General features: G+C 42.3%; 2 protein-coding genes across 2 annotated transcripts; one reads left to right on the forward strand and one right to left on the reverse strand.

Annotated features, from left to right (window-relative positions):
* Positions 1-809: 809 nt before the first annotated feature.
* On the reverse strand, positions 810-10,927 carry sh3bgrl (SH3 domain binding glutamate-rich protein like). The gene is made up of 4 exons (XM_046406104.1): positions 10,634-10,927; positions 4,070-4,255; positions 2,077-2,157; positions 810-1,656 (listed from the first exon to the last, which is right to left on the reverse strand). Exons 1-4 carry the CDS (start codon positions 10,676-10,678, stop codon positions 1,621-1,623), a joined length of 348 nt encoding a protein of 115 aa, XP_046262060.1. The 5' UTR covers positions 10,679-10,927; the 3' UTR covers positions 810-1,620.
* Positions 10,928-11,802: 875 nt separating this feature from the next.
* Positions 11,803-15,273, forward strand: hmgn6 (high mobility group nucleosome binding domain 6). The gene is made up of 6 exons (XM_046406105.1): positions 11,803-11,965; positions 12,923-12,955; positions 13,144-13,173; positions 13,903-13,950; positions 14,068-14,187; positions 14,286-15,273. Exons 1-6 carry the CDS (start codon positions 11,951-11,953, stop codon positions 14,331-14,333), a joined length of 294 nt encoding a protein of 97 aa, XP_046262061.1. The 5' UTR covers positions 11,803-11,950; the 3' UTR covers positions 14,334-15,273.
* The last annotated feature ends 7,562 nt before the right edge of the window (positions 15,274-22,835 follow it).

The following is a 22,835-nucleotide window of genomic DNA, read 5'->3' on the forward strand; positions in this document are numbered from 1 at the left end:
CATATTTAAAAGATCACAAGTAAAAGTACTCATTCTGTAGCAAAATGGCCCCTGTGAGTGATATATGTTTAACAGCCTAAGCTTCTTAAGTTACTTTATGTCTATTGGGTAGTTTATAGGTTCCCAAAAGATAAATCTGATTTAGGCAGGGAAAGAACAAAAAACATTCTGCTCCACAAAATCTTTGCTTTTTGAGAAATACTGGTTTAATCTATTTGAGCCTCACACAGTTATTCAAATGAAACTACGTGAGAGGTTTAGAGAGGAAATCACTTTGTGATGGAGCTGCAAAGAACTCACAGAAACATGACAGGAGGCCCCCCACCATACACTGCTTTTTGTAAAGAGTCATAAGACAAATTCACTGGGAACCACCAGTTTAATCTTTCACAGGTTGCCTGCTGCACATCCACAAAGCCTCAATGTGATAGGTGATAGGTATCCACACACTGGAATCACAGCTCACGGCTTTTTGTTGTTGAAAAGTATTGGAGTAGAAATGTAAAATAGCATAACAGAATTCAAGAAAAGTTCAAATATCTGAAGTAAATGTTCTTAATTACTTTCCACCACCTCTTTGAGTGGTCAGATAACATTCTGGTCCCTAGAATGTTTCCAGGTATATCAGAAACATCTGCTGTCTCTTTCACAAAGTTTATATTTCACACCAAAGAGATGTAATTCACAGTCGCTCACATGCTGTGAATGTAAAATCATTCACTGTACATGAAAATGAGAGTATGTCACATGTTTGACTGTGTCATTGCTAAAGCTTGACCACCACCAAGGAATACTCAGAGTCAGCCTTGTACTTTTTCTTGCAGTCTTATTTTTATTTTATTTTAGGGAAGATATCAAGTTATGCAAGATGGGGATTACCAACACAATGTGAAACAGGATGCGTATGGCAAAACAAAAACAGCTGTCCACCTCCCTTCAAAACAACAACAAGAACAGCAACAAACAAAACTCAAATGTCACATCCCACTATGTGTGCAGATTCTAATTATGGCATGTTTTATTATTTCTGAACATATATCATCTCGTAGAAAAAAATCTGCTATTAAAACAGCATTAAGACAATATAAGGTAAATAAGAACACAGAGAATGGGATCATAGGTGATAACTTTTACAGAAGGTGCTGCAGCTTTGGCGATGACATGACTGGCAAAAGCACAACATTTGACTCAATGTTTTCAGGATCTGACAGATAAGACTCAAAAGATTCTGTTGATTTAAATAAGTGATGTTAATGTCAACATGGATGGCGTTCATGGTCAACCATGAATCTGTGTTACAAGTTCTGATGTTTTGTTGCTCTTCGTTCATGCTAATGATTTGATTGACTTTAGGCCAATTAGGCTTAGCAGGCTGAGGTTAATGGGAGGAAACAGAGCTGTTTGTAGATACCCATAATGCTCTGCTTTGGGGCCTCCGTTCACTACAGCTGACAAGGCACAGCTGAACGCAGATTAATTAAAAAAAAAAAAACATATTGAAAAAAGTACACATAAGCTGAGTGAAATGCTGCTTTTTTTATTCCTGGATCAGTTCCAGGTCAGTCCAAGTCTGGGTTTAGGACTATGCCTGAGGTCTCAGGTAGAAACGGTGTGAAGCTGCTACTGCTGATCTTTCTTCATTAGAGCCTCGGCCTCCTGAAGAGAAGAGACAAAGACGGAAACAGAGGGGGGAGAAGGAGGAGGAGAAGAAGGAGAGTGAGTCATGTTAAAATGGAGGATAATGTTTTATATCTCCTTTGCCACGGCACAGAGGAAAACCCCTCTGTTTCTATGGGAACTGGTACAGCTCCCTGCAGGTCCTGTCGTAGCAGAGAGGAGGCACCAGTGTGCAGGAATGAGAGCAAAGGGAGAAGAAGGATCTCATGAACAGATGTATTATGTAATATGTGTGTTTTCTGTATGGAAATCACACTGTCAAGATAAATATATCGTTAGCCACCAAATCCAGTCATAGGGGAAATATGATTAGGCTACAGGAATGTAGTTTTCCTTTCTTTTAGAAAAAGGACAGATATTAGTGTGTTTACACATTAGAGTTTGTGTTCATAGGCTTACCTTCGAGCCCGGGGGCGCAGTCAGGCCCAGAAATGCATAAACAGCATTGTCCTCTCTGGCATCAAAGAAGGCTTCATAGTTCTGAGAAAGAGGAAGACAAAGAGACTGAGAGGACTTCAGATCGATCAGAAAATGAGCTTGTCTAAATTCAATCTCCAACCTGAGGAATGATAATGTGAAACAGGCGTTGGATCAGTGCCTGAGGGCAACAATCTGAGCAGCAGTACCACATGGGGAACTCTTTGTGAGACGACAAGGTTGCATTATTTGTCCAGAGACAGGCCTTGGTAGTCAATCTGTTAGGAGGGTATTGTCTCTGAGAATGTAACCCAGAGTAAACAAGCTAACACACATCCATTTACTGCAGTCTCTCTCATTCTTGATCCCTCACTCCTTCTCGTTCCTTTGTTTTCCCTCATTTCTCTCCCACACACACAAACGCACACACATACTTGTTCACACAAAAACAGCTGCGAGTATCCTGGGAAATGATGTTCTCTTTGTTTGTGACATTCAATACAGCCTGTCCTGCATGTGCAACTTCACTCCGAGTCATCCATTAACTGCACAGTGTGGCATCTAAGTGGACCCAGACTAAAAGGTCTTTCTAATAGAAGTAAATTAGCATCTGCTAACACAGGGCAGAAGGCAGAGTACATGGGAGCAGGGCTGTAGCCAGGATGTGACAAATACTACAACCCCACCCTCTAACGCATTTTCCAATAGCTGCCTGTGAAAGGTCTGTGGAGTTTTCTGATACTTCATTTATCAATTCTTAATGAACTGAGCACATCTGTAAATTGTATTTCCACACATAGTGTTTAAAGGAATAGTTTGACATTTTGAGAAATGCACTTAGTGACACTCTTTTGAGAGTGAAATGAGAAGATCAATACCAGTCTCACATCCATCTGTTAAATATTAAGCCAGAGCAAGGTGACAGTTAAATTAAAGCTACTCTTGAGGCAAGTTTGTATGGGAATACACTCTGCTATAATGCTCTGAATTAAAGGATATTTAATAGGTTTTAAACTCTTTAAAAACTTTTTACAACCCAACCACCACCACTCCTTGAGCTACGTTGACCCAAGTCCCCCAGAGGAGTGCTGGTCTGACATAGTGGCAAAACTGTGTAATTATAATGTCACATGAGGCACCAGTGTGAAAGAGGCTGCTGTGAAAAGGGGGATACATTTTACACAGTGCAACAACCCTGGAAGTGACTAGTGAACATACCCTGTGAGCCACACAATACAGAAGCAATGGAGGAAGATCTGGGTAATTCTATATCCAGGAAGCTGCTTTTTGGCTTGATGCATCATTGAGCAACTTCCATACTGTAGGACAGGGCCCTGTCTCTGATGCTCTATCCAGATTTTCAGATAATAGATCCATGGTTTGACCAATCAAAGAGCAGTGCACATGGCTAATATAAGAGAACACCTCGAAGAGATCCAGACACAACGTTATATGTTTTAGCCTCAGTCGATCCCAGACTCAGAGGAGGAATCTGTTGTGCACCGAACCTGCACTTTGGAGACATATCAGATCGCGAAGTGTAGTTAGCATCTTTTGTTTCTACTGTTTGTAAGCTTACTAGCTTGTAACTGACAGTTGCTGTCAGTGGCTGTGAAACATACAATAATATCCGACCAAAACCAATTGCAAACTGCTATCTTGGCTGTGTCTAAAGGTAAAAAAAAAACAAAACAAAAAAAAAACAAACATTCAAATAAATGCGCAAACTGCCCATTCGCAGCTGTCACTGAAAGTGACACCATTCACATTGTGCATAGTAACTGACTGATGTTATTGTTAATATAAAAATATTGGTTAGTGCAGTTTTAAACGTCTAAAAACCTGCCATACAGGATTTGAGCTGCATGAGTCCTCAGTGGTAGCTACAGCTATTCGATCTCTGAGGATAGTGCTGAAACTGTATGAACAACCATAAGCCAATATTTCAAAGCATCTGTGTGCATGTGCATCTCACCCCACAATATTTGCTTTCGTTAAATATCTGTGGAGGGAGAGGGTTCCCCGTGGCCGGCCTGGACTCCTCCGGAACATTCTCTCTCATCCACTTCCTGTTGGCTTCGTTGGCTGCAATGTCACACTCCTCGAATTCGATCTTGTTGGCCGCCAGGAAGCCCATTACATCCTGCTGTTGCTTTTTAATCTGCATGCAGGGGAGATGAGGGAGGATGGCAGAGGGGAAGTTGTCTGTTAGACATGTGTTAACTTAAACCTTACGAGGAAACATAAGGCCCTCGGTTCAACATACTGTCATCGGTCTGCTGCAAAAAGAAGACACTTTTTCTCTGTTGTGAGAAATTAAACTACAGACATCATTGGCTGGCTGCTCTGTTACTAAGTTACCACTCATTCAAAGGTGGATGAAGTGATACAAGAGAATTGAAGCGGGTGAACTTGGGCAAGGCCAAGCAGGGACGGACTGTGTTTCATCTGCATGAAAAATGCCATGCAGGAAGATGGCAACTCACAAGACTAGACTCACAGTCTTCTTACACTTTGTTTAAAATGGAATCATTTCAACACATTTGTACTGTGTTGCATACTTGTAATTTGACTGTCCACACTTAATATTTTTATACAAGAAAGTGAGAAAGACTGTTTTTACAGTCCCCACGTGAGAGTTCCTGTCTTTCTCACTGCATCTGAGGCGTTCATGGAGATACGACTATTTTTGAAAGGCATCTCAGATGAGATGATGCAGATAACCAACTTTTAAAGTGTGCATTCAGGTGTGTCATTAAAACAGTATCTTGAAAACATCCACACACAGCAAGATAATAAAGAAGTTGCAGAGAGGATAGAAATGTGTGCTTGTCGGGATTTGTTCTTCCTGATTCCTTATCTATAAGGATGTGTGTGTGTGTGTGTGTGTGATGAATTGTATTAAACTGTGGTCCAATGAGATCTCAGTGGGTGTGTACAAGAGGGAGGATTGCCGTACAAGGCCAGACGGAAACAAGAGCTCCTCTGGGACTTGAGAGGAGGTAACTGGTCAAACACAAGCCAAATAAGGCCTGCTGCAAGGAGGCACAGACACTCAGACACACACACACACAGACTCGCCTGTAGACACACACACACACACACACACACACACACACACACTCACATTCACACACCTAAAATCACACTAAGTCAACTTCATGGTAAAAACACTACATGGTTCTATGGAAAAATATGAATTTACTGTCTTGGTCAGACCAGGCACGTCCCTGTGGGGACTCCTCCCACCTTTATGGCGTTCCCAGGAGACAGGTGGATTATTTAAGAGCCATCTGCTGGAATAACACTGAGGCATGGTAATGAGGGAGCTGACAATTCTGGCAGATTAGCTGTGGTACAGTTTGAATCATTTAATGGCAGTTGCAGTCCAGAAGCCAAAGTCCTAAAACTAGCACTTTCCCCCCACCTGCTCTAGAAAAAAAGCGCGGGACAAAGCAGTGGGGTGGAACGCCATGAGTTTAAACTCACTTGAACTCCAGCTGTCTCTAAACATTGACAACCCTCTGTCTGTCTCTCGCATAGTATATAGTAGCTAAGCTGGTGCTATGCCCAAAATGACAAAAAACTAACTATCCCAAATTGCTAATATGGCAAGTTAAAAACGATGATCGATTTTCTCTTTTCTCCTTTCTTTGGTGCACTCAGGCCATTCCTTCAGCAAGCCTGCATTGTACTGTTGCCAAGAAAAAAATAATTTGTAGGGCAAACTGGCCTCATGCCATCTGTCCCTAACTCTAATTGCACAGCGACAGTTTCCAGCTTTGCCTCTTTGAGCCCATTGCGCTGCTTCCTGGTATCTTGATTGGAGCTCCAGCTGATTTTATGAAATCATATCATATACTTTATTGTTCCCTTGACCAAATTTGTCTCGGATTCTTATGCTGTGCACATATAGCTGCCTCAATAGCAGTAATAACAAAATAACATAAACAAAGCAGTAAGAAAGAAAACAGAGTTCCTGGCTTTGGGTGTGGTAATAAACAAATACTTTTCCCCTGTTGCCTTGTAATTCACTTCACTTCTTATCTGTCTCTTCTGTCTCTCTATCGTTCATCCCACTCAAGAGAGTGAGTGAGGTGTCAGGTCTGCAGTCAGTCAACAGGCAGGACCTGTAGGCCTCAAGTTTTGATTTCCATAATCGACACTAACCCTGTCACAACATGTAAATAACTTGCTTTGGTATGCAAATATAATGGCTGTGCTACTTTTATGTAGAGATGGGAGGCAGTAACTCAAAGGTGGTTTTAGCTATGCTAGCTGCATATTAGCCAGCTGGTCCTCTACTTTGGAAATAGCTCAAAAACTACTGCTTTAGAACAGACAATACTTACAACTTTTGTTTCTCTGACTTTTTTCTCTAGTGCCACCATGAATTGACATGTTTATTTTTCAGTGAAATATCTCCAAACCTATTGGAAGACGTTTTGTAAAGACATTCACAGTCTCCAGAGAAGAAATCTAGATAACTTTGACTTGTTAGATGGTGCCACCAGCAGGTTATTGCTTAGCCTGTGAAATATCTCAAGATCAATTGGATGAAATGGCACCAAATGGCAAAAGTTATGGTTCCCAGATGTTATACCCTCATAAATTTAAATAATAAATAAATCTACCACCACCATAAGGTGGACATTTTAACCGCAAGCATGTTAAAGATGGTTAACATAAGGAGTTTTATACCTGCTGTATACTAGCATGTTCGCATTCACTGTGATCACGTTGGCATGCTAATATTAGGAAGATGAGGTAGAGGTACACATCAATTGTTATTTTGATTCAAAATAGAAAACTACTGATGTAACATACAAATCTGCAACACATGTGCTTTAGTTTAATTCCCATGATCATCACCATCATGTGAGTGCTGTGGTGGGGCATTGAGATCAGATCCAGACGTGATCGATCCCTGCAACAGCTGCCAAACAATGGAAGGCATTGACTGCACTGTATTCACAACACAGGCTTGGATCGATATGGTGGAGACTGATTCAATCAATTAAGGTGACTTTTGAACAATTCATCTTTAATTCACGAATGAAAAGGAAAGGACATTTCAACTGAGTTTGTCAAAGCTACTTTATAGATAAGACTTGATGATGTTTCTAATGTCTCTCTGGCTCTGTGGGCCAACATTTGAAGGCAGGAAACTGCACTTTGGATTAAAGGAAACACGAATCAACCCCAGCCCTATGCATTTGCAAGGGATAAAGTCTTGGATTTTGTCTTGATTAGCTCAAGTCTGATTTGTGCTGAAAACGGACGCTCACTTGAAATTTTGCAGCCACAGGAGCCTCCACCCAATCCTGAGCTCAGTCAGCATTACAACATTGTTATGAAAGAGCCTTGCACTACTGCTCTGGCTTGTGTTCCCTCACTGCAGCCTAAAGGTGAAACAACAGCAAACGGACAAAAAAATGACCAGTTACACAAACTACATGACTTGCTGTCACAGCTGTCAAACTGGCCTATAGACCCTAATGTGCAAACTGCAGTGGAAGAAGACCAGTTAATTTGATTGAAGATTTAGACTTGCACTGTGCATACTCTTTACAAACTGAAAGATATCCCAGGTTATCACAATTCTTCATACATTTATTGTGGCTGCAGGAGAACAATTCAGTTTAAATGGGCTTAGCACAGCACAATCCAGGTACATGTAGGTCAGCTACATGTGCGTGCATATGGATTTACATGTGTGTATTTACTAAAGAAAATCCTTGTTTGGTATTCAAAGCTGGCCTGCAGGTAACCAAAGGACCAGGTCAAACAAAAAGTGGCACTATTCTCTTAAAAACACTCTATGTTGAAACTATGTCGAAATGTCATAAGAAAGGATATCACTGGACACACTTCAGGTTACCATGAGGATATGAGAATGTAGCATGACCTAATCGTTACAAAGCCTTTGACAGAAACACTAGAAGTCTCTCTGGAGAATTCACAATGAGTCAGATCACCATTTACTCAAGTGACTCAAACTCAAACTCTCACTCGGGACTGCTCTGGCCAGGGGAGGGGTGGAGGGTGGGCAGGTAATCGGTGCTTTGCTCAGAAACCCTAACCCACAACAACTGTTGCAGGAAGCAGACCTGAAATAATCCTGTAGCTTATTATGTTCCTCTTTTCACTCAGAAAGTTGTTGCTTCCACACAATATTGTGTGGGACTGTACTTTGTCATGTGTTGCTTAGTAGTTTTATATTATAAACCATGTATGTTACATTCATCCTCATACGGCAGCATCCAAACACTTGCAAAGACAACACTTATTCCACAAATCTTATATTGGACTATTCATATGTACGTACAGAACAAGATCCAGATCCCACAAACACAACCTAATGAATCCACCTTTTGTATAAACGGGAGCCATCATGTTGACACACCTCACCTCAGCTCTTCGTGATCTGCCTTTTAGATACAGTACTTCTCTCTAACTGACCTTTGTGCATATCTTTTGTCAGTCAGCTGTGGTTGCCTAGTATCAGAAAGAGTTCGGTCCATTAAATCTTATGGCTCTTGAGATGTTTACTAGCCTCTGTGTTACATAGAACAATTTCTGATGGTTATACGGATGTGGCTTTGCATAAACCATGAAGTATTACAAGCTATAAATGTCTTCTAAAATGAAACAGAACTTTATCTCTTTAATCAACACATCTGCCTGAATAATGCTGACTATAGTACCTAGTCGAGTGCTGAATGTGATACATCCGTCCAGCTAATTTTAAACCATCTCTCTTGCTGACCTGCAATTGTTTCCTTGATGGAACAAAAATGTTTAAAAAACTGTTTTTGAAACACTCCTACTTGTCTCCCTATTTTGGCTATTGCTCCATTCACATGCTGAACTAGACTGATTAATGGTACAGTAGTCACAAGCCTGGTGGGAGCATGCAGAGGGTTTAGGCCTCAATTTGACACTCCGCAGCATTTTTTGTTTTAAAGACTGACCTGACAAAGAGAGAGACTTTAAGAAAAATAATGTATAAATCATATGTAGAGTATGTCCTTGAATTTCTGTAACGTGATATCCTGTAAATGATTCCAAAGAGATGAGTTACAACAGAAACACAAATCAAAAAACAAACAGACATAATGTGTTTACGGCATTTCACTTTGGTCAGTCATACTGTTGGTTTTCTTCCAACTCTAAAAAAAGATGTTAGTTCAAGTGTGTCTATGCAGCATCTGGGAGGACATGTTCACTTCAAGCAGACTCCACTAAAGACAGATCAGTGAGGAGTAATGGATTTTCCCAGACGGGCTTCAGCACTTTGACGGCATCACTTGCTCTAAACTCCTAGCACTCTGCTTTTCAAGGAAACTCCCATCCTGTAAGACTACCGCTGAGCTTTTGCAAATGTCACTTACTACAAGGGCAGCAAAGTCACTCGCTGATGCCCATCTGTAAAGAGTCTGCACTTCATCACTTCCTCTGTAAGTGAGCTCTGAGAAACAAGCTGCTCATTTAGGATAAATCATCCTCAAAGTGATCTAAATCTGACTGAATGACAATGACAATGCACTTTTCCACAGTGACAACAAGAAAATATGGGCTTTTTAAGTACTTCATTAGATTTTTCTGTAACATTACCTTCTTTTAAACATGTTGCTAACAATCTAGAACATGAGAGACACTAAATGAATGGCAGCCTATTTCATCAATCTTAATTAATTCACTAATCGTGTCTAGAATCTTGCCATAGCTGCGAGCTAAATATGTTTCAATCTAAGAATAGTGTTTTACAGGCAAAATTCAAGCTTCAGGGCACTTAAGTCATAGAAATGTCTGCATTCTTACAAATCCAAACCTCCAGTAAGTCCTAAACAGAGCGTAAGTGTTCCCAGGCTGCAGCTGCAGGTCTAAAAAGTGGCCCTGGAGAATTGCATCACCATCATTCCTCTCCACTTGAAATTGGCAAGATGGAAAGTCAAGATCCTCTAGGCTGCAGGACAGTGAAGGCAACAATACTTTCTAGAGCAAGTCTGATCTGCCCCCAACACCCCTAACAAGCACACAGAGTCTGAGCCAACCTATCCTGGAGTCAGGTGACAGAACAGACCATTTCAAGAGCATTTGTGGATTTTTACTGCATGTCTCTTACTGATGTTCAGTCTGATTTCAGCTGCAAAAACTACTTAACTGTCACATCAGGAAACACTGACTAACCACAGCTGAGAGAGAAGTGTGCCTGCCGTTACCAGCCTCAAACTTCCTCTCTGTCTCATTACGTGATGACATTAAGGAAGGCAAAGGCAGAGAGAAGAACAGACATGGGGGGGGGGACCCCATCCCGGTCCGAAGTTTTGAGGAGCACAGAGCAGCATGCTTACTGATGAGTCATACCACTCCGGACTGATGGCAGAAGACAGCTTGGACATCACTTAGTGAGTTCAATAGAAGTTCAGCTGCGTTTCTATGACCTGATCAATGCTGCAGATGACACCAGCTCAAACCTCATAAATATATACAAATATACATAGTTTACAAGCCATGCCATTCTAATCTCCCTTACCGTAGTGGATCCAGAGGACGATGCTATGTACACTTTGATCACCATGATTAAATTCCCGATGCAGACCAGTAAGCAGAGGTTGGCTACCCTGCTTTTGAATTGCTGACACTTTGCTTGCGGATTGCACGACAGCGAAACAAAAAAACCGAATAAAAACAAAAACAACAGCAACAACAAAAGTTCCCCGGCTGAAATGCTGTGCGTCTGTTGAGGAAAGCGCAGACTATCTGCGCAAATGCTCCTGTTCTCAGCACTGGATGGAGCTTTGCATTCCTCCTCCGCCTCTACTCTTCCTCCCCGCCCCTTTTAGTTTCTCTCTTTCTCTGTGGAGCAAGAGTGTACAGACACACACACACACACACACTCAGAGACACGTACACACACGTACAGAGAGGCAATAGGCCTATCAGGACGGCGGTACAACGAGGTTATATTGTCTGCATATTTCAGCACCGACCCCATTGTCTGCAAGCCAGACATGCGCTTTTGCTCTTTTAACAGTGCAAATGTGTACCGTGGCAGATGTTCTAGTAAATAAAGGTATGGTAGGCGAACCTTGTGATGAATAAAAAAAATCAAATCTGCTATGATTTTGAACACTTACAGCGCGCTTTGTGTAACAGCACAGGCACTGAAGCGCTGTCTTGTGCAGCCACAGTGTTAACACGGGCTTCGTGGGCCCCCTGCAGGCGTCTGTTGCAGACGACGTAAGGCTTTTTCCCTGAAACGAATTTAGGAAAGCCGACTGACAAACAAAAAAAAAATGTGTCGGAGAGGAGTGGGCGCCATATTGGACTCAAACACGAAGTGAATTAACGGTGAAATTTCTCCTTGCTGGCCGCTGCAGATGTGAGCCCGGGGTTTTAGGACAGCCAGCGAGGGTGCATTGCTTTGCACTGGGACATGTTGCCTGTGGCCGGGGCCTGAAAAGCGGTGCACACAGGTCCGCAAGGCCTCTTTCTCACTGTGATTTAACAGATTTGAATGAGGCAATATGTCCTCGAATGCAACCCCTTTCATTCTTGCAGGCTTCCTCCCATCTCTCCCTGCAAGAAGCCATTCGCGCAGACCCCAGATCACCACCGGCTCCAAAATTCCAAGTGTTCTGCAGCCCCGAATGGCGTCATCTGATTGGCTGAGAGCCTATCAATCATGCCTTTAGCCGCACCCCTCCCCCCATTCAACCACTCGCCTCTCTGTTCCAGTGTGTTTACTACACTGCCGAGCATAAGGGAGACACTCGTCTTCACATGCACTGAACCCACCAAGAAAAACAGTTTTTAGTTGTATTTGTAAGAAAATCTCCAAGAGATCAACATGCCCAAGAGAAAGGTACGTATTCTCAAAATAATAAAAATAGTTTCAAGGAGATATCGGCTACTAATGCAATGCAAACGATTGTGAAGACATCCCTCTGAGACATTACTTAATTATCACGCAATGTATAACCGTTATTTAACGCTGGTAATTTTTTGCCTATTTTCTGGATATAATATACATTTTTTGTGTGTTGGAATGAATATTTTCCTGCTCGGACACGGCCTATAAAACGCGTTTTCCTCCGACAGCCGCTGTCCTTTGGAGAGTCAGAAGTCTCTTTCGGTCTCCATGCAGTTAAAGCACAAGCAGCAGCCATGCTTTGCAGCTCTTGTCCACCTTCGTCGCCGACCTACCGAGAACAAACGCTTCGCTTATCGCCATTTCGCCACCAAACCGGCTAAAAATGCCACCACAAAATGCATTAGTGCCTTTACTTTGCATTTTGGCCGCAAAAACAGACATTCGCCGTCGCGTTTCGATAAAATTCTATATTTTTTCTCTTTGTTCATAGTCCCAAATGGCTGCGATTGCGTGGCTGTGCCGCTCGGTGGCGCCCGTGAGCCGTAGCAGGTTCCTCCCCCTTCTCAAAGACTCCCGCGCCAGCTTTCAAATCTGAGCTTCATGCATTGGAGTAGAGAAAGAGACGGGGCAGTGAAAGGGGAAAGTAGAGCCAGGACCCTCTAAGTGTGGCTCCAGAAGCCCACATGGCTCAGCTCTCACAGCCTATTACTGAACTAACACATTACCCCCACGCTTGGGGGCTGTAATCCTTTAAATCCACCTGTATTTGAAATAAATTTTTGTTTTCACATGAAACTAAAAAGTTTTTTCAGTAGGTCTGTAATTATTCATAATATGGGCCTGAAGCATTTAACAAATGTTTCCTGTCAATACAAACACAATTTAAACGTTTAGCCATGTTATTTTTATTTTTGTTCTATTTTAACTTGTTACGTTTGTGTTTTTCAGTCACAGGGAACAGAAGGAGGAGAAAAGGAGGAGGTAAGAGAGGACACATCAAGTAATGCCTCGTACCTGTTATTAAAATGACTCTTTAATCAGCCTGTGTGGGACATGAGAGGGCATTACAAGGAAGAAAGTACTTAGACATTGAATTCAAATGTGTGTTCCCTGAATACTGCTTCGGTCAAAGTGAAAACCCTGTGATAACAGTCTTTGTTGTGTTTCAGCCTCAGAGGAGATCAGCCCGGTTATCAGCGGTAAGGAGACACCCATAGAAACTAAGCCAACTCATTTACATGAACAGAATCAGTTCAGAAAAATATAAAACATATTGAAACGCTTAAAAGTAGCTCAGCACATCTAACTGCATTGGTAACACAGCACTTCTCATGCTGAAAAGCAAAACAGGTGGAGAAGCAGGTCTTCTTTATATGAGACGTTTAAATTTGATTCATAGCAATGCAAAACTTCATAACATGTAGTTTCTGCATTCTGAAGCATAATAATTTGTTAAGATAATGCAAGCAGAGACTAGGGGAAGAAATTAATTTGGTAAGATTAATTTAGAGCTAATCTAAAGCTTTATTTCACAAATAAAACATGATTTAGAAAAGTTCTGTGAGTGAAAAGTGCAGAGCAGGTACAGTACATACTAAATACCAACAGCAGGCATGAGAGAGCCTCTCAGGATTATTGGCATAGTGTTTTTAGTGTTTATATTGCCTAAATTCTTTTATTAATCTAGTTAGGAGCAGTCAGATTAATGTTAAAAACCCTCAGACAGGGTCTGTGTTAAAGTGGGTTTCTTTTCAGAGAGAATTTTAGAGTTTGATTATTGGTTGCCCATTTTAAAAAAGTGTATTATGGGACCCAAAGTGTAATAGCACCTTCAGAAACACGACAAAGTTGGCATATTAGCAAGAAATAAGAAGTATGTCACGTTCAAATGAAGTAGTTCCATGAGCCCTTTATCTTTCTTTTCACAGAAACCGGCCCAACCCAAGCCGGAACCAAAGCCCAAGAAGGCAGCAAAGGTAAGAGCCAAAGAAAAGGTAGCCCTGACTGTAAATGAACTTCGAATCACAAGGCAGAAGTCGCCGGTCATGTTCAAATGTTCAGCCTGCCAACAGTCTGTTTTGTGGCCACTGCAGAAAGAAAAGGCTGTGAACGATAAGAAAGAGGACAAGAAGACCAAGAAGGCGAAGGAGAACGCAGAGGCAGAGGCAAATGAGGAAAACCACTCTGAGAACGGAGAGGCCAAGACCAACGAGGTGGGTAGACCGAAAAATCTTAACGGAGGAGAACTTTGGACTTGCTGTGTACAGCATTGGCTTGAAAGTGTTTTGAACCTGTCTGCTTTGTCCCACAGGTGGAGGCAGCCCCCGAGGAGGCCAAGGAGGAGGCCAAGTCCGAGTAGCACCACTGCCCAATCTTCCTCCTCCTCCTCCTCTACAGTCCCTCCCCTTCTGAACCCCTAGCCAGCCAGCCAGCCCCCCCAAGTCTCTCACATGGTTTCCCTCCAAGGCGTATTGTTAACAGAGGAATATTTTTATCAATGATTTTATAAGTATCCGTACAGATTTTTAGCACAAAAAGCAAAGCTGATTATGGAGCGCCTTGCAGATTTGCAGTGGTCATATCAAGTGTCTGCAAGCAAGATGAACACACTAAAATCTTTTTTAAATGGCATTTCATGATTGTTGAAGGCTTGTGTGGTGTAGAAAGTGCGTCCCTGCCGGATTGGCTATGTTGTGAGTTGTGTATTCCTGTCTTTTTCCTCCTTCCCTGACCCACCCCTCCTCCCCCTTTTCCTCCACAGATTAGACCTTCCTCCCCTCTACAGTTCAGCCTTTATCCATGTTTTATTAACGGTTCAGCCATGTTAATGTGGGTGATTCTCCTAGACCTCTAAATGTGCAGCAGTGACTTCCCTTTGCTTCTGTCTCTTGTTTGTTTTATTTTTGTTTTGTTTTGTTTTGTTTTGGGGTTTTTTTTTTTTTTCCATTGAAACCGTGTTTTAACAAAAAAAAAAAAGCGTGTTGAAGTGTGTTGTCCACATAAGAAAGAGGAAGATGAACATGTGAAACATTCCGGGAACAGTGATTGCCTCCGACCTGTCTTCTTTAGACGACCCTGCGTGTAAAAAGAAAAAGAAAACAAAAAATAAAAAAAAAAAAATAAAAAAATAAAAAAAAACAGCTCCTGCTCCATCCACGCTGTCATGTCGGCTTTTCTAAACACTCTGGTTTTTTTAAAACGATTGAATTTGGAAACCTTCTCTGACAAATGCAGGTGTCTGGTCCCTCTCTTATGTTCTGAAATTCTCTTAATAAAAAGAAGTCCTGGGAATTTTCCTCAAATCAGCGTCCTGAGTTTTGTTTTTTACGAGGTAGATATTGGTGCTGCCACAGACTCAGTCACTAAAAAGAAAAAGGTGATTTTTGTAAACTTTCAAAGTATGCATCTACATCTAAAATTAATTTCAGTGCCCAGCATCTAATGCCTGTTTTCACTGTAAGTACATGTAACACTGTCATGTGGAAATAGCAATTTAAAGCCATATTGCAGTCTGTAATCCTGTCCTAATGCTGCCACCATCGTTAACCGTGTGACTGCTTTTCACGTGGTTAATGATGTACAAGGAGATGTAAAATGAGTCTTGTAACAAAATGAAAATGAGATGCAACACAAAAAACAAGATTCAGACCTCTGACTGAAGGAAACATCTGTAATGCAATTTCACTGTGGACAAACCCATCATTTCTTTTGAGACTGCTGCTCCTGCATGATATAGATTCTTAATGGAGGCACTTCATCCTGCTTATTTTCTCTCTCTAATTAAAGAATGGGGATTTGCTGGTCGTCCAGACATGCTTGTTAGCTGAGGACTGAAACCAGCACCATGTGTCCCACAGGTCTGTTGCTGCAGATCCATAGGGAGGCGAGGTCAGCAGAGGCTCGGCCAGTGTTGGGACGCTTTGAGGATTCATTTGATCAGGAGTGTGTGTGTCGTACTGCGAGACATTTGCTCCTTCATTCCTCATCCTTACAGAATGGTTCGTCCTCATTGTGAATCACTGAAGTGTTCAAATAAAGCACATGATACTCAACAACTGACAAAAGGCCTCGACTGAAACCCTTTGTGCACTTGTGTTAAGGCCATCGCCAGACTGAGGGAAGTTAGCGCTCTGTGTATCTTTGCCTACAAGTGTGTACCCACTGAAGGAGTGGACAGAGTCTATCCAGTCTTGTTTCTCTGTTCCCCTTCAGAATTCAGTCACTTCAGTTCAACTCTCCATGAACTCAAGCTTGAGTGCTGTGACCCACATTTACCTCAACCCTCAAACAATATATCACATTTATTTAGCAACATCATATAAAGGAAGTTTCATATTTAGTTTATGTATACAGAGCAGCATGCGTCCACTCATGGCAGAAGCCTGGCACCAGAAAATGCATGTAGTTAAGCAAACAGCATGAATAGACTTCTTTTCCCTGTGCTTCGTGTGTGTGTTTGTGTGTGCATTTGCCTCCCGTGTTGACTTGTAGGTGAATGTGTATGCTTCTTTGCTGTGTTCTTCAAGGCCAGGCTTCACGTTGATGTGTATTATAATATACAAGAAAAGAGTTTTTTTGATTACATAGTGCAAACAATCCGCAATGCCCTCCATGAAAACGAGGTTAAAAAAAGATTTGATAAAAGATTTGGGTAAGGTTTGAGATTTGGCCTTAATTCTTTATGACTGCAGCACTTGTGAATATTAATTTAAATAGGAATCACTGCCTACATTATCCACAGAATGTGACTCTACGTTGTGTTTCCCCCGGTGTTTTGTGCAGCACTTGCAGTCACTCTGACCTGCATTGTCATGGCCGAGCGCCGGTCTCCATTTTGTTGGTATTTTGTTGCGTGCACAGCGTTATTGCGCCGCTTCGCCACTAGATGGCAGTATTGTTTCATCTTTTTTCCACAAAACACAGAGAGGCTTTTCTTATTCCATCCTGGCGAGCTCTGATAGGCTGCAATTTATTAACTGCTGTGTTCAAAAGCGTTCTTATTTGTTCCTATTTCTCATTGAGTAGGCTAATGACAGATCACACATTTCATCATGAGAAAGTACTTCAAACGCTCCAAAGTGGACCCCTCCAGGCTTAAAAAAATCTCCCATCTCCTCTTTCATTCACATCTCCTATCACATTTTCTTTTAATCCTCTGTCAGCATCATCTGTTTGATGAGTTTGCTTTTCTGTAAGCTGTATTCAACCAGACGATTCAATAAAGAGCAAATTTTTGAGCCCAGGCTATGAATTCAGCAGCTTCTTTCGTGGGGTCTATTGATGAAGTGAAGTGATGTGAGGGGAAAACCAAAAGGAATACAATATTGATCAGACAGCATGTTTCTGATCTCTCTTTTCCGCGCCACCTTCTTTCATCTGCGCAGCACTTGTGATGTTCCTCGGCTCCTACACCTTCATTGATTGGTCCATTCATCCTGTGTCCTGTGATTAGCCCTCTGACTCGTTAGCAGCTTTGATACCAAGATGCTGTGAGTGCACAGACACACTCTCTCCTTAGGCATCCAAACATCAAAGAGCTAATTACTCCAATATTATTCTATCTTTCTTCTGTGCATGCTTGCTGCCTGGCCTGCTAGAACTGTTTGTCTGCCTCCTTAACTGTCTGTCTGACCATCTGCCAGTCTGCCTGTTTGTCCGCAGTTTATCATCTTCTGTCTGTTTTCACTACAGTAATCACAACACCCCCTGTGTGTGCTCTCATTTTGTCCTCTCTGTGGCTCTGTGACGGGTTATGAATGTTGACTAAAATAGCCACATTTCCCTTTTGAAACTTGTGCATATCCTATTTTGTCATCCCACGCATTTCCAGCTGCTGTCTCTCCCCACACTCATCCACTCAGCCACTGTCCACATCACTCTGGTCAAGGTCTCTCACGCAGGATGGGGCCTTATTGAGTGTGTATGTGTGTGCCTGCGTGTGTGTGTGCATACAGAGAAGGGGGAGTGGAATTAAATTGTCTGTGTAAAGCATGAGGATGACCTTTTATGAGGAAGTGATTTAAATTATGTCCCGTCGTCACCAGGGATACCGTTGTGTGAATGTGGATGAGCATGTGTTGTGGGAAAGACGTCACACTTTTGACAAACACACACGCTCCCGTGCACAAATAATGTACACACTCACAGGTTGCCAACAGGTACACACTGACATTTTGTGTGAAAAAGCCAGAGTCAAATGTCCTCCCTCCAGACTGGACTTTGGTGATGCTTGAAATGAACAGATGTTTAGTGGCAAGGTTCTCTAATATGCTACTCTGAGAGGAAGTCTGCTGTCTGGCTGTCTTAAATTGTTTGTGTTGGACTGTCTTGTTTATCTGCGGGGCAGGCTGCGCTCTACGGGGGTGGGCTGTACAAGACGAGTGAATGAGAAGAGGCAGGGTGACAAGGAGAGGAAAAGAGAGTACCGGGAGGTGAGGAAGAAAGAGGAGGGGGATAAAGAGAGGAGAGGAGAGGAGAGGAGAGGAGAGGAGAGGAAGGGGGGGCTGAATGCAGATGGGGATCTATTCTATCCGCACACGCAGACAAGACTGAAATGAGTGGGCGTCTGTGACGTCAATCAATGCACACACACACACACACACACACACACTCCCTCCTCTTCCAGTCCCATGCTAAAACATGCTTCACTGCAAACAGCAGCGGTGCGACCACACGCACAAACATCGGCTCAAACAAACACCCCCTCTCCAGCTAACGAAAAACAAACATGAGCATATGACACGCAGATTTGAGTCTCATCTCTGACCTGCCTGTGATGTCACGCTCTCATTCCTGTCATTCATACAGTAAACAAAGAAAAGTAAAACAGTAAACCAGTCAGGGAGAATTTATATCGTGAATCAGAAAAAAAGTTTTCTCTAAAAGGCAAATACGGAGCATCATTTGTAAGCCTAAAGGTTTAAGAGTCAGAGGAATCTATTTTTAGTACACAGAACTTTTATTTCACTACTAAAGTACCAATACAACTGTAAAAGAACGAAACAAAGAAAAACAAAATATATATATATTTAATGAGTAAAAGAATAAAGCTGCACAAGATTTGCTCTAATAAGCTACAAGTATCCCAAAATCACCTCCATTAAAGTTTGATGACTTGAGAAAGACAATTTTTTTAAAAATGATGTTCAGATTTGGAGCAGCAGATCAGATATCCTCATATAATTTCTGGCACCATTAACGCTGGATCCATTTCCAATTATTCATTAATTTGTGTATGTACAATTGAAGCCTCTTGCTGTTGTAAATCTGCCTATCTGCCCGCCTGACTGATCGGCTATGTAAGCTTGTCTTTGTCACAGAGCTGATATTACGAGCCATTATACCACATTTAGTTTGCATAATAAAGTAAGATCTCGGTGACCCACAAGTTTCTGAATGGATTTGATGCGTAAGAGACCGGCAGACAGAAGGCACAGACACCTTTCAGGAGACATAATCATCTCCCACTCTGTTCTGCATCACTGCACAGTTTGGATTGATGCAAGAGTAGTTAAAGTAATGACAGTACAACCTGAACCACAAAATAGAACAGATGGGTTATTTTATGGAACACAGTGATATGATCGACAGGTCTGATTCCTCAAGGTTTTCTGATTCAGGCTCCATGTACGGCATGTATTTGGCAAGTTTGCCTTTAAGAAATCATTCATCCATGTCACAGAGTCGTGACGACACAGACTTCTATCTAGAGAAATGAAAAACTATTTTTGAAACACTCACTGCCTTCTCATTTTTGAGGATGAATTTGAGGATAAAGTACGAGTGCATCAGTTTCAGTATAGAGGCAGTGTGTTTGTGTATTCTGATGAGAGGGTAGTGTGTGTGTGTGTGTGTGTGTGTGGCATTCGAACCAAAGATGCAACAGCCACTTGCCAACTGATATATTTCTTTCAGTGAAATGGTTTTCTTGGCTGTTTTTCATCAAGGTTTTTATCCTCTTGTACCCTCAGCTGGAAGAGGACTGAGTCATAGCAGTCAGGGAAGCAGGTGGGTGGGAGGCACACATTGCATAGGGGGTGGGGTGGGTGGGTTGGCTGCCGGGTGGGAGGTGGAGGATGTAGGTGGTACACGTTAAGGGGACTGAGTTGGAGGTTGTAGTGAATGGAAAAATTTATGAATGGCCAATGGTGAATACTATTAATTCATTTTATTACCTGATGTTCATCACTCTCACAAATGATGATGGTTTCTATTTACTGTGTGCCACTAGGGCTTCAGTGGTGACTGCGTTGACATTCAATAAACACTGCTCTCACATGAGACTCCTAAGGAGCTGGTAACAAACAGAAAGTTACAGAGGAATTAATTTGGACATCAAGATGAAGGGGGATTCAAATAAATTTGCCAGCAGCCATAATTGTTCCGACTCACACTTTAGATAGAGCAACATGTTTCACGCATTAAGCCTCTGCAAGCCCCAACTTGATGCTTTTGCTTCCATTTATCCTGCAGAGGCTGCATGTGCCCTCAAGCCATTCCTGTTTCAACTCCGACATATGAAGACATTTGAAAATATGAGGAAATAAAGAAGCTGCCAAACCCATAGGAAAGATAAATGATATTGAGGAGACAGTCATATCAAAAGGACTGGCCACAGACAGAGAATCAGATGTGTGGGTGATGTTCTCTTTTTGTCTCAGTGAGTTTGGAAACTGTTTGTTGAGGGTGGACGGGTGGGCGGGCCATTAGGAAAATTGATGTGTGTGCAGCTGTGTGCATGTATGCTCCTGTTCTAACATCACTGCTGTCGTCATTGCAGCCACCTCACAGTGACTCCCTGGTGGCCTGACAAACCTCCCACACTCTGCCCATCAGCCCTCCTGCTCCTCTCCTCTCCCTGCTTTACCTATACCTCCCCCCACTTCAGGTTCTTTGTCCTTCCCTTCTCCCCAACCCCCCCACTCTATTTTCTCATCCATCCGTCTCTTTGTCCACTACCTTTCTTTCATTTCACCCACTGCCTTTTTCTTTTGGATTGTTCTCATCTCTCGCCCCCTCATTTGCTGTGTGGGTCTTCCCTGTCTTTCGTCATGCTCTCTGCACCCACCGCGCTGCCTGTTTCTGTCTCTATGGAAACCCCAAGTGGACAAGAGTGGCTCAGAGGTCCACGAGACGCCGATACAAACCCTATTAGATGACACGCTCGCTTTCTCTCCTTGAGAGCCACATGCTTGCAACCGTGCACAGACGAGTGCAAGCCTGTACTGTGTGTAGATAGATGGTTTGTGAAAGTGCCACTACCTGCCGTCACACGAACTCTCTCTGTGGAAAGAGATGACCCTATTCCCCTTGTGCTTGTGACTTATCTGTGGTGTGAAGTGGGGTGGGAGGTGGTGGACGCTCTGAGGGAGTAAGGAGGGAGCCCTGTTGTTTCATTACACTTCAAGTCTCTTCAGTTGCTAGATGGAGAAGGATGATGATGATGATGGTGATGCCTCTGCAAATTTATTCCAATCTGAACATGAACATAGTCACAGAAAGACACACACATATGCACACACACTGCTCTCAGTACCCCCTCCTCTCCTCTCCTGTCTCCCCTTTCAGTCTCACACCTCACGAACCATATTCTCCTCACATTTGCACACTGTTGAGCCTGCTGTGTTGCGTAGACTGTGCGTCATTCGGGTCCAAATACATCTAAAGGACAGGTGATTTGTGATAAGAGGCCTCACTCAGACAGAATTTCACAGCTTTGGGTTGCTCTCCTGAGCAACATTGTGGTTTGACAGTCACGCTTAAGTGGATCATTGCAGGGCGCAATCATAGGGAAAATACGTAAGCCGTATACAGCATATCGTTTTGGGGAAAAGTGGAAGAGGTGCGAATGAGAATGGACACAAAAAGACAAGGAAACAGGGGTGTTGTACTTCATTTTCTCTTTAAAGTCAAGGTTTAGTGGCTTTTGAAAGAATTCAGTTTCTCTGAAATCTGAAGGTTTGTTGAGTTTCCCCTTTATTTTTTTTTAATCAAAATGTACATGAATAAACTACAACAAAGGACTACTAAGAAGACATCAAAACGGGCAGCAATAACAGGGGTCAACAACCGAACACACACCCGACCCAGCCCCAGGCCCACCCCATTAACACCCCCAGTGCAGTGAGATAAAGACATGCCAATGATGTCTCACATTTAGGCACTTGATTTTCCCTACCGAACCATCTTTGGTCATAGTTGCTGTTGCACGGCTTTGTACTTAGATTCAAAAAAACTTTGAGGTGGATTTGAACTTGTCTCATGTTGATTCTGAAACTGTCTGAATTAATAAGATGCTGATTCATAGCGAGAGGAGCCACAGGAGTTTTAATGTAATTCCTTCAGTTTAGACAGATCTGCGTCTGCCATGTTGATGACCCAAAGATGGTTGTAACCTGACCACCTCCACAGAGTAAACATTAGCATTAAATAAATCAACACTTGATGGTACAGTACTTCACATGATTACAGAAAGGACTCCACAAGGAAAAGGAATCAAGCACTACATCTTAACACATTTTACCTGAAAACAATGCAGTGTATCCGCACACGATATACTGTAATCAATAAGCTGTACAGTCTATTGCAAAGGCATTGTTGTTGGCATTTATCTGTAGGAATTAACCAGTCTGTTTACCGCTGAGTATTATCTTGGAAAGTCTTGCAAAAATAGATCAATTTTTATTAAATTAAAAGCCTTTGCTTTGACTTAAGGATGTCACATATATTTAGCTACTCATGCATGTCTAACTTTGTGTGCATACAGTATACTGTATGTTTGTTTACTGTGTATTTGTGTGTACTGCATGTGTTGTGCATGCACGCGTGTGTTCTGATGAAAGTACTTCATCTACACACTTGC

The sequence above is a fragment of the Scatophagus argus genome, chromosome 12 (genome assembly GCF_020382885.2).
Source record: "Scatophagus argus isolate fScaArg1 chromosome 12, fScaArg1.pri, whole genome shotgun sequence".
In the NCBI taxonomy this organism is placed as follows: domain Eukaryota; kingdom Metazoa; phylum Chordata; class Actinopteri; family Scatophagidae; genus Scatophagus; species Scatophagus argus.

What these genes read in the sequence shown, in the direction of transcription:
- hmgn6 (XM_046406105.1), top strand. An exon ending in AAGGAGGAGAAAAGGAGGAG is followed by an intron (nt 12,956 to 13,143) that starts GTAAGAGAGGAC and finishes GTTGTGTTTCAG; the next exon opens with CCTCAGAGGAGATCAGCCCG. An exon ending in AGCCCAAGAAGGCAGCAAAG is followed by an intron (nt 13,951 to 14,067) that starts GTAAGAGCCAAA and finishes TGGCCACTGCAG; the next exon opens with AAAGAAAAGGCTGTGAACGA.
- sh3bgrl (XM_046406104.1), bottom strand. Translation starts at nt 10,678, where the DNA reads ATGGTGATCAAAGTGTACATAGCATCGTCCTCTGGATCCACTACG. An exon ending in CGTCCTCTGGATCCACTACG is followed by an intron (nt 4,256 to 10,633) that starts GTAAGGGAGATT and finishes CCCTGCATGCAG; the next exon opens with ATTAAAAAGCAACAGCAGGA. An exon ending in ACGAAAGCAAATATTGTGGG is followed by an intron (nt 2,158 to 4,069) that starts GTGAGATGCACA and finishes CCTCTTTCTCAG; the next exon opens with AACTATGAAGCCTTCTTTGA.